This window comes from Salmo salar, chromosome ssa14 (assembly GCF_905237065.1).
Source record: "Salmo salar chromosome ssa14, Ssal_v3.1, whole genome shotgun sequence".
NCBI classification, from domain to species: domain Eukaryota; kingdom Metazoa; phylum Chordata; class Actinopteri; order Salmoniformes; family Salmonidae; genus Salmo; species Salmo salar.
In genome coordinates this window covers 31,737,208-31,749,432 of record NC_059455.1, presented here as the reverse complement: position 1 = coordinate 31,749,432, position 12,225 = coordinate 31,737,208, and the positions used below count along the sequence as shown (strand labels likewise).

Genomic DNA, 12,225 nt, shown 5'->3' with positions numbered 1-12,225 from the left:
GGTAAAAGAGGAAATTGGCCTGTGGTTATGGACGGAAAACATATGACATGGCAATCCTGCTAATTAACGTCAGATCATCAATCCCAGACCACTAAAAGCATCATGATTCTATATTGGTTTTCCTGTTTTGCAAATTACCCTTGTCCCGAGCCCCATCTGTAAAGAACATCATGTGTCTAACTCTGTATACCTTCTCTTACCAATGAGAATTATTTTCCGTTCCATATCTGCGGACTACCCAGCCATGAAGTACACAGCTGACTGGTAAAGGCTGGATAGGAGCAGGAGCCACTCCCTCCTTTTAAAAGACAATATTTCTTAACTGTGGTCGTCTCGGCATGCTGACGATACCAGAACCTTAAGCCTTTCGGATGTGAGTGGGCCATCACATATTTCAAAGACCTTCCCAAATGCAATAACGCCATGCAATCTTCAACATAAACAGTATAACCATATCATTATACTGTAGTGTGTATCCAGATTATCAACTACCCAGGCCACTACAGACATCATCGACTAAAACCTTCACAACAAAGGTGTGTGTGAGTATGTAAACCTCCAAATGATTCAACTCAAAAAAATAACTAATCTCACTCCAACAGGCAACATTTGGTAGAGGGACCATTTCCATGACAGACCGCCTTAACCTGCTATTCAAGGAGAAATTAAGTGGAATGAATTCTTATTTCTACAGAACAATACAGCAAGGCCCTGCTGTGAGTGGGCTGAGTTGAATGACATTGGACATGCAAGTGGATCCAAGTCAGCATTTTGTACTTTACATTTATTTTGACCACAACTAATTTGTACTTACGCAGTGTCCGGTGCCTTTAGATTTGGCTGTTTTCACATCTCATTTCCAACTCTCCTAAGGTTACACAAAGGGGTTAAAAGGTGCTGAATGAGACCCATCCTGGGCTCCAGAAAGATGCTGCTCCCCCCTGTGGTGGCTATGGGCATAGCACTCCTTTCACTAGATGCTTCGTGGGAGGACATAGACCTAACTACACAGTGCAAACTCTAACTCATAAGACAAGCTTGAAAGAATACTGTGCCAAACATACCAGGATGGACAAAAACACAAAGATAACAAAGCTCGCTCTCTCTCTCGTTCTGTATTCATAAAGGGCATACGGGTGTTTAATCTAAGCCTCCAGCAGGTTTGTGTGGTGTGATCTCACCACTAGCCAGACTCCATGTGATCACAGCTAACCCCAAGCAGCCAGCGCTGAGAGAGAATCCTATCTTCTTGGCTCACAGTAAAGTGATACCCTTTGAGGTGTGGCTGCAGCCACAGGATATCCTCTGAAGTTGGGAAATCCCTCTATCCCAGGCAGGGAACGCTTCCCACCCTGCCTGCGCCCTGCCTGTGAGCTAGCCTAGTGTCAGGGCTAATCAGTGCTTAAGGCTTCAGTAATGAGAAGCCCGCCACCACTGTCTGCCAGCCTAGCCCCACGCCAACGCCAGCCCTGAGCCCACAGTCACGCTTAATGACTGGTAATCACCCTGCATCTTACACAAACCACTGGGATACCAGCAGCAGCACACACATGAGGGGAGCAGGGGGAAGTGTTTACATGGAGACTGGCTGTTGAGCAGCCTATAACCTCTTGTTTCATCTCCATACAACACTGGAAACACACCAACTGGAGTTTGAACCTGGTCTTCCGCCCACCACAACCGTGTTAGCCCGCTAAGCTAAAGCCTAAACATTAACGCTGGAGACTGTGGAGAAGCAGCACAGTGACTATATTGAAGGCTACAAATAAATCTGCTTTGTTACGTTGTTTTAGGCATATTGCGACTTCCTCTTAATAAAATGGCTGAAAACAATGACCTTTGGGAGCTGGAACTGAGGGCAGGGCACATAAGGCTGTCGAAGCAATAAACAACCCTATTAACACTCATTGTGATGTCTTAGTGCAGGGGTTCCCAACCTTTTTTCCTCAGGGCCCCCTTTTTCACATTTAAAAAATGTCACCCATACACACTATATTAAATACAACACCAGTTTAATTTTGTTCGTTTGAGGAACTTAGGAAAATTGTTGTTTTGAAGATAATTTCCTGCAATTCTACATATATACAGTAGTTTAACAAGACTCATGACAAATTATAGGTAGGCTAGTTCATGATAATGATCATAATCATTTAGGGCTCCCGAGTAGCGCAGCGGTCTAAGGCACTGCATCTCAGTGCTAGAGACATCACTACAGGCCCTGGTTTGATTCCAGGCTGTATCACAACCGCCCGTGACTGGGAGTCCCATAGGGAGGCAGACAATTGGCCCAGCGTCGTCCGGGTTAGGGTTTGGCCGGAGTAGGCCGTCATTGTAAATAAGATTTTTTTCTTAACGGCCTCGCCTAGTTAAATAAAGGTTAAATAAATAAAAAAATATATAGATAATCATAATAATCATGGATAAGGAAAATAAAGTTGACACCAAATGTTAATCCGCTACCAAAGATGTTTTATGATGATAATTTATATGAACCCTCAATTGAATTATACATATAATCTTTTACAGAAAGTGTTAGATAAATTGATAGCGACAGTCACACATTGCATGAGATTACTTCCCAAGAAAATAACAATTTCTTCTACTCCTCGACTTTAGAAGGTCGTAGCTCAGCTTCTGAATGCCATAGAGATAAATCAAATATATTCCCATGTGCATCAGAGTCATGTCTTCCTCTGGCATTTTACCGTTTGTTTCTAGCCTAAAGCATTATGGATTAATGCATCGTTTTATATTTGTATAAACAATTGTGAATTGTAAAAAGAATTACATTTAAAAAATACATTTAACCCTCAAGTCAAAGAAAGTCCCCCCCCACCCCACGAAATGTTGGGAACCCTTGCCTTAGTGATTGGTAATTCACCATACGTAGAGTAGCTGTGGGTATGATTCCTGTATATGCCGCAGCATGTAAACTAAATAAAAACAAATGTCTGTTTGAGTCAGTTTAGGGCTTGCATTGAATGCAGTTTACAAGACCACAAAATGCCTTTCTATGGGCCAAAAGTAGCATTTAAATGAATGAAGTTAGCTTGTTTAACAGTATTCTGCTGAAACTCCTCAAGGTGAACTCTTCAGCTGGGGTCAACTAAGTGAACAATCTCACTCCCTTCACTTCTCGAAAATACCACCAAACAAAGAATATTCCATCAAGGTACAGTATTGTCTAAGCATGAGAATGAAACTGCAGCTAACTTCCCCAATGGTAAGCCTAATGATACTGGGCTGTGAGGGAGAAGCAGCACCTGCCACAACATGCTCAACAGGGGAAAGTAAATGAGTGCTCACATTCTTGTGGTAAAGGATGACAATTTGAGTGGGTGCTTGACCACGCTAGGAATCCCACCCCACCTTCTGCCGCTGCAGACTACGGCAACAGAGACGGTGTGTTTACTTTACACTTACGCTCCACCGCACTCGGGAAATTGGGTATGCAACATCAACCATCTATTTTGAGTAAATCAGTACCCAGGAAGTGGGCCGGAGGATGTGCTGTCCTCGTGCTCATGGCAGATATTTATTTGAATAAGTGTGTGTTAGTATGTATACTCACTAGCGGTTCTGGGGGGGGGGTGGCAGTGCCCCTGTGACAACAATTTTGGCCCCCCTAAATGTGGAGTATGAAATAATTGTTACATAACTAATGTTTGCTATCTTTCTTTTTTACATCCGTTATTAGACAGTGGCAACGCGGAACATGGTCTTTTGCATGCTAATGCCTGCAATGCAGTGAAGAAAACGATATGACAACAATAACGTCTAATGTATCTGGCCCCTCTAACAGTACAACTGGCCCCAGCTTGGCCCCCCCCAGTTGAAATGGTCTTGAACCGCCACTGTGTATACTCCACTCAATGTCAGACAGCCCAGGTATATGTGTGTGTGTGTGTGTGTGTGTGTGTGTGTGTGTGTGTGTGTCTGTCTGTCTGTCTGTCTGTCTGTCTGTCTGTCTGTCTGTCTGTCTGTCTGTCTGTCTGTCTGTCTGTCTGTCTGTCTGTCTGTCATTCGCAAATTCATGGGTAACCAGGCAGTGTCTGTGGTGTCCTGTTTCTGGGTAGTCGGTTTGGCTTTGGGGCAGTATCAGAAACATTTTCTGTGTATCTATGTCACCTATGTCATCTGTTTGTCTCATGTTCTCTGGTTTAAAGGGATAAATCATTCACTAACACTCATCTCATTCATAGTATCATCGCATCCTCATACCAAATGACCCTTTGCGCTTCAATCTTATTACATGCAACTGGTTAGTTATTGAGGGCCAATGGTAATGTTGTTGGATGGTTATGATCTACCACTATGTCTCTATACCTCAAAAGCTCACTTGATACACATGTGACTTTTAGCGATGTGGTTTCTATACCACTGGGCTGCTGAACAACTCTCATATGTATCATTTTCAAGACAGCATAACAGTCCAGACTGAACTAGTGTAGATCTAAACTCTACAGTAAGAACACTAAGTGATGACAGTTAACCTAATATTAGGGGTTACTTATGTTTATTATCTGTAATAACATGTCGGATTTATGGTGATAGTAACTTCCTCTAACAACATACTGTACAGGTCAGGGGACATAACCTTTTCAGGAGTGACACATTAGACCTAAATGGACACTCCTATCATATCACACAACCTCTGGCAATGCAAACCACGATCGTGATCCAAAAAGTAATTATTTCCAAACAGCGCTATTCCTTCCTTCCACCCTAGTCCGCTTTGTCCGGTCCTTCCTAATTTATTGGTTTCCTTATATGAGATCTGAGAGAAGGTTAGACCCAAATCAGCGGCCCCTGAGGCCTAACAAACCAGTTTACAGCTTCATAATGTCCAAGGGGTCCTGGAGGGCCCCTCCCATCCCTGCGTCCCCCCACTGGTTCACAGCTAAACAATGCCCTTAACTTATATAGATGGCAGGTAGCCTAGTGGTTAGAGCATTGGGCCAGTAAACGAAATGTCGTTGGTTCGAATACCCAAGATGAAGAACCTGTTGATGTGCTCTTGAGCAAGGCACTAGACCCTCATTTATTTCAGAGGTGCTGTACTATCACTGACCCTATAAAATAACACATTTCACTGCACCTGTCTTCTGTATATGACAATAAAACATTTATATTTATTTGATACCTATGGAACTATACTGCTGGTGTTATCACTCACTCTAATCACTCTACAATTTGTTAAATAAAGGTTATAAAGCCCAGTTAAATAAAGGTTCAATTAAAATACAGTTTAACCAGCCATAATATTTCAGTGCTGCCAGGAGTCCACATTTGTTTGTGTGAATGACTCAAATCAACTTCATGAGAACTATTGTTTGCAACACAAGGTGGTGGTGATTACTTCTGTCATCAACAATCTATTGTCTGTATATTTTATACAGAATGTGATTGGAATGATATGGTGTTCATGATAGAATAAATGATCCCTAAAAATAATATTAGATTATGACTGAACTCTCATAGTTGCTGCGAGGTTGCAGGTGCCACTGAGAATAGATTAGTGATATATAAACCACCAACTGGGAAGGAACTTTCTGTTTTAACATATCCAAGCTACAACATGCCTGCTGTAGGCTACTTGTATCCTTCACACAAGAAATTTGAAGGTGATATTGCATTTTTTTTTTAGCTATCTATAGGTTAATGGTCTTCCAAGGAAGTCTGAATCCTAATTAATGAAATTCAGCAGAAAAGACAAAGGCTGCCAGTAGCCTCGCTATATTGAGGTGGTCATAGTAGGCTACACCTAAAAACGAAGGCGTTCCCTGCGAATAAATTGTTTAATTGTTCATTAAAATAACAAATACTGTCCTTGATATGATAGTATCTCATAAGATTGGGAAACGAACTGTAAATTCTGGACACATTCTTTCAAACTGTTTCTAAACTTAGTGGGAGCGCGAACCATATGCCAGAATTTTCTCTATATCGATGTTTATGCTAGACGGGGAATTTTCTATGCAAGCTGAACAGACGTTTCAGACACCGGTTAAGTGAGCTGCATTGCTTTATTGTAACCAGCTGTAGCGACTGAAGCCTTCACTCACGTTTTGCCCCATGTCTGTTTTCAGAGCCGACTTCAACAAAATAATCACAATACTCTGCTACTTTTCATTGAAATATGCTTGATAGGCCTATCAATGGTTTAGCGTAGGATACCTGTCAGAAGACTAATCGCTTTTGGGATCACCTTTCTGTTGAACATCACTTACATAAGGGTTTTGTCAGATCCATGTGAATATGTGTTAGGCAAATGCATGCTGTGTGTCTAAACCTACCCAGAGACAGCTGATATTGGTTATTTTACTGTAGATAATCCCAACTCCTACTCCCCCTAAAAATATATATGCTACAGCATATTACCCCACAAAAAACTTTCGGTAGCTTGAGCTATTACACCGGTCTGTAAACCCACTGCAATGCCGACTAATTAATCTCACGTCTACCTGCTCTCACCACCCGTAGTGACAGCCTACCCCGCTACACAAGTGTCTCTGAACTGACAGTTCTGTGCAACAATGTTGCAGATACTTGCAACAAATCACAATATAGCTACAAGGACACCATGCAGTAAGTAGCCTAACCTATTCATTTGCACCACGTTTGATATTACTAGAGGACACATCAACAGTGATGAATGTGAGTGCCATTCTTATTAATGTATGCCATATTTACGCGATACGAAAGTTGAAACAATTGAATGAACCGTATGCTAATATAAGTAAAGCAATTTATCCGCTCTATCAAAGTTGCTCTAAGAGCGCATGATATCTCGTAATAAACTCTAATCAATGACAGTGTCATGAACATGTGGATGGATACAGTGCCTACCCGAAATAAGCTGTTGTCGGTCCGGGCAAGTTGAAAAGGTACACTATAACTGTGAACGATAACCATCCCAGGAGTAGGTGTCCATCCAGCATTTTGCTGCGGCTCCAGGGCAGATCATTTCGTTTCTCCTGAGTTGCTGTGTAAAATCCCTTGTTGTACGTTCGGCACTTCTTATAGAGAGAGGACATTTCCGCTCCTCCCATTAGCGGAGAGCAAATCTGAGTGAGGGAGAGGGAGTGGATGTGTGTGTGTGTGTGTGTGTGTGTGTGTGTGTGTGTGTGAGAGAGAGAGAGAGAGAGAGAGAGAGAGAGAGAGAGAGAGAGAGAGAGAGTTTGCATTGTGAACCTGTTTGTTACAGATTATAAATATAAATTACTTTCAATATTTTAAGTATCACTGATGTTGTCAAATTCGCACCCACACACGCGCGCGCGCACACCACACACAGCCTAACTTGGCAGATTGATCATATAGACCTCTTAAAAGTTTTTGTTATAAGCCAAAAATATGATTATTATGGATTAATTTGTCAAGAATATGTTTTGATGTATATATATATATATATATATATACACTGCTCAAAAAAATAAAGGGAACACTTAAACAACACAATGTAACTCCAAGTCAATCACACTTCTGTGAAATCAAACTGTCCACTTAGGAAGCAACACTGATTGACAATAAATTTCACATGCTGTTGTGCAAATGGAATAGACAACAGGTGGAAATTATAGGCAATTAGCAAGACACCCCCAATAAAGGAGTGGTTCTGCAGGTGGTAACCACAGACCACTTCTCAGTTCCTATGCTTCCTGGCTGATGTTTTGGTCACTTTTGAATGCTGGCGGTGCTTTCACTCTAGTGGTAGCATGAGACGGAGTCTACAACCCACACAAGTGGCTCAGGTAGTGCAGCTCATCCAGGATGGCACATCAATGCGAGCTGTGGCAAGAAGGTTTGCTGTGTCTGTCAGTGTAGTGTCCAGAGCATGGAGGCGCTACCAGAAGACAGGCCAGTACATCAGGAGACGTGGAGGAGGCCGTAGGAGGGCAACAACCCAGAAGCAGGACCGCTACCTCCGCCTTTGTGCAAGGAGGAGCAGGAGGAGCACTGCCAGAGCCCTGCAAAATAACCTCCAGCAGGCCACAAATGTGCATGTGTCTGCTCAAACGGTCAGAAACAGACTCCATGAGGGTGGTATGAGGGCCCGACGTCCACAGGTGGGGGTTGTGCTTACAGCCCAACACCGTACAGGACGTTTGGCATTTGCCAGAGAACACCAATATTGGCAAATTCACCAGTGGCGCCCTGTGCTCTTCACAGATGAAAGCAGGTTCACACTGAGCACATGTGACAGACATGACAGAGTCTGGAGACGCCGTGGAGAACATTCTGCTGCCTGCAACATCCTCCAGCATGACCGGTTTGGCAGTGGGTCAGTCATGGTGTGGGGTGGCATTTCTTTGGGGGGCCGCACAGCCCTCCATGTGCTCGCCAGAGGTAGCCTGACTGCCATTAGGTACCGAGATGAGATCCTCAGACCCCTTGTGAGACCATATGCTGGTGCGGTTGGCCCTGGGTTCCTCCTAATGCAAGACAATGATAGACCTCATGTGGCTGGAGTGTGTCAGCAGTTCCTGCAAGAGGAAGGCATTGATGCTATGGACTGGCCCGCCCGTTCCCCAGACCTGAATCCAATTGAGCACATCTGGTACATCATGTCTCACTCCATCCACCAACGCCACGTTGCACCACAGACTGTCCAGGAGTTGGCGGATGCTTTAGTCCAGGTCTGGGAGGAGATCCCTCAGGAGACCATCCGCCACCTCATCAGGAGCATGCCCAGGAATTGTAGGGAGGTCATACAGGCACGTGGAGGCCACACACACTACTGAGCCTCATTTTGACTTGTTTTAAGGACATTACATCAAAGTTGGATCAGCCTGTAGTGTGGTTTCCACTTTAATTTTGAATGTGACTCCAAATCCAGACCTCCATGGGTTGATAAATTGGATTTCCATTGATTATTTTTGTGTGATTTTGTTGTCAGCACATTCAACTATGTAAAGAAAAAAGTATTTAATAAGATTATTTCATTCATTCAGATCTAGGATGTGTTATTTTAGTGTTCCCTTTATTTTTTTGAGCAGTGTATATATATAATTGTAGAATAATAGTGAAGACATCAAAACTATGAAATGACACATTTTACATTTACGTCATTTAGCAGACACTCTTATCCAGAGCAACTTACAGTAGTGAATGCATACATTTCATACATTTTTTCTCCGTACTGGTCCCCCGTGGGAATCGAACCCCATGGGAATCGAACCCACAACCCTGGCGTTGCAAACACCATGCGCTACCAACTGAGCCACACGAGACACGTATGTAATCATGTAGTTACCAAAAAAGTGTTAAACAAATCAAAATATATTTATATTTCAGATTCTTCAAAGTAGCCACCCTTTGCCTTGATGACAGCTTTGCACACTTGTCATTCTCTCAATCAGCTTCATGAAGTAGTCACCTGGAATGCGTTTCAATTAACAGGTGTGCCCTGTTAAAAGTTAATTAGTGGAATTTATTTCTTTTTTAATGCATTTGAGCCAATCAGTTGTGTTGTGACAAGGTAGGGGTGGTATACAGAAGATAGCCCTATTTGGTAAAAGACCAAGTCCATATTATGGCAAAAACAGCTCAAATAAGCAAAGAGAAATGACAGTCCATCATTACTTTAAGACATGAAGGTCAGTCAACCCGGAAAATGTCAATAACTTTGAAAGTTTCTTCAAGTGCAGTTGCAAAAACCATCAAGCGCTATGATGAAACTGGCTCTCGTGAGGACCGCCACAGGACAGGAAGACCCTGAATTACCTCTACTGCAGAGGATAAGTTCATTAGAGTTACCAGCCTCAGAAATTACAGCCCAAGTAAATGTTTCACAGAGTTCAAGTAACAGTGTCACACCCGGATCTGTTTCACCTGTCTTTGGGATTGTCTCCACCCCCCCAGGTATCACCCATCTTCCCCATTATCCCCTGTGTACTTATACCTGTGTTCTTTGTTTGTCTGTTGCCAGTTGGTCTTGTTTGTTCAAGTCAACCAGTGTTTTGTGTCTCAGCTCCTGCTTTTTCCATTCTCTGTTTTCTCGTCCTCCTGGTTTTGACCCTCGCCTGTCCTGACTCTGAGCATGCCTGCCTGACCAATCTGCCTGCCTCTGACACTGAGCCTGCCTGCCGCCCGGTACCGTTGCCCCATCTCTGGTTTACTGACCCCTGACTGTCTATTGCTTGCCCCTGTTGGAATATTAAACGTGGTAACCCCACCACCCCTCAGCAACTTGGCGGTTAGCAGCGCTGCCCCACCGGCCACTCCATCTTCTCGGGAGCCCCAGTTACCAACTCCGGAATGCTTTAATGGAGAGCTGAGCACCTGTCGGGCGTTTTTAGCTCAGTGTGCCCTCATTTTTGAGCTTCTGCCCTCCTGCTTCAGCCCTCCTGCTTCCCCTCCTGCTTCCCCTCCAAAATAGCCTACCTCATCACGCTGATGTCTGGAAGGGCTCTCACCTGGGCTACCGCCGTATGGGAGCAGCAGCCGGCCATTTGCGGGAGCCTGGAGGGTTTCGTGGGAGAGGTGAGGAAGGTCTTTGGTGCCCCGTTCTCCAGGAGAGAAGCTGCCCGGAAGCAAATCCCCCCGGCAAGACGCCCGCACTGTGGCCGACTATGCGGTGGATTTCTGTACGTTGGCAGCGGAGAGTGAGTGTAACCCGGAAGTACTGTTCGACATGTTCCTGCACAGCGTCTTGGGGGAAAGGTTAAGGACGATCTTGCGGCTCGGGAGTTCCACAGATTTTGACTCCCTCATCACTTTGACCATCCTCATTGATGGGTGATTGCGGGAATGACGGATGGAGAGGAAATTCGATTTCACTCACACGTCTAAGGATTCCACCTCACCTCCGAGTCATTCCGGAAGTCCCCGACGGTCCTGTGACCGAGAGCACCCGAGATTTACCGACCTTCCTCGAGAGTCAACGAGGAGGGCCGAGGCACTGTTTCCGAGCCCATGCAACTAGGCAGGGCTGAGCTTTCGCCAGCGGAATGGCAACACCGGATCAGCAAAAGGAGCTGTCTGTACTGCGGGACTTTTGGTCATTTGTCCTCTTGCCCAGTAAAAGACCAGGCTCACCAGTAGGAGCGAGTACTCTGGTGGGCCATATAGGAAACTTTTCTGCTTCCCTTACTCGCACTCCTTTTCATGTCATTCTGCTGTGGGGAAACCAGTCTAAATCTCTCCGGGTCCTCATTGAGCCAATGAGAGCTTTTTGGACGCCACACTGGCTTCCGAGCTGAACATCCCCACTCAGCCCCTCTCCATTCCCGTGGATGTTAGAGCGTTGAACCGGAACTCTACAGGTCGGGTCACCCATAACACCATTCCCATCAACCTACAGGTGTCAGGGAATCACAGAGAGACCTGCTCATGAAGTCCCCCCAGATCCCTGTGGTTTTGGGATTCTCCTGGCTCCAGCGACACAACTCACTCATCAACTGGTCTACGGGTTCCATCATGGGCTGGAATCCGTTCTGCCATGGCCATTGTCTGAAGTCAGCGCAACTTACCCCGGGACATCTTCCTGGTCCTCGGAGGTGGTTACGGATCTCTCCTCCATTCCCGCGGAGTACCAGGATCTCCGGGAGGTGTTCAGCAAGTCCCGGGCCACTTCCCTTCTGCTATGACTGCAGGATTGACTTTCTCCCTGGCACCACGCCGCCCTAGGGCATCTGTACTCGCCATCGGGACCTGAAACCAAGGCTATGGAGGACTACATTGGGGACTCCCTAGCTACTGGATTTATCGGCTACCACCCAGGAGCCCGAGACCATCCTTCCCACCTCGTGCCTGGCGACGGCACTCAGCTGGGGTATCGGGAAACAGGTTCGGGAGGCGCAGTGGTCCCAGCCGAACCCTTGGGGGGGCCCAGATAACCGAATATTCATGCCTGCCACTGTCTGCTCCGTGGTCCTGGAGTGGACCCATTCTTCCAGGCTTGCCTGCCACCCGGGCTCCTGGCGGACCCTGGCCTTTCTGCGACAACGCTTTTGGTGGCTTACCATGGGTCCAGTCTTCGTCGTCTTTGTCGGCGCCTGCACGGTCTGTGCACAGAACAAGACCCCTCGACAAGCTCTGGGTGGCCTCCTCCAACCTCTGTCCATCCCTCATCGCCCCTGGTCTCACATCTCCCTGGACTTCGTCACGGGTCTCCCCCCGTCTGATGGCAGTACCGCCATCCTGACCATGGTGGATCGCTTTTCCAAGGCCGCCCACTTCATTCCTCTCCCAAAGTTACCCTCTGCCAAGGAGACGGCCCAG

General features: G+C 45.5%; 1 protein-coding gene across 1 annotated transcript in view; it reads right to left on the bottom strand.

The window, feature by feature from the left end:
- Positions 1 to 7,054, bottom strand: part of wnt9a (wingless-type MMTV integration site family, member 9A) — a 29,536-nt gene extending 22,482 nt beyond the window's left edge. The window contains exon 1 of the mRNA XM_014140586.1: positions 6,850 to 7,054. Within this exon, the coding sequence (XP_013996061.1) occupies positions 6,850 to 7,052 (203 nt within the window). The 5' untranslated portion in view covers positions 7,053 to 7,054. The remainder of the gene's footprint in view (positions 1 to 6,849) is intronic.
- Positions 7,055 to 12,225: the final 5,171 nt, after the last annotated feature.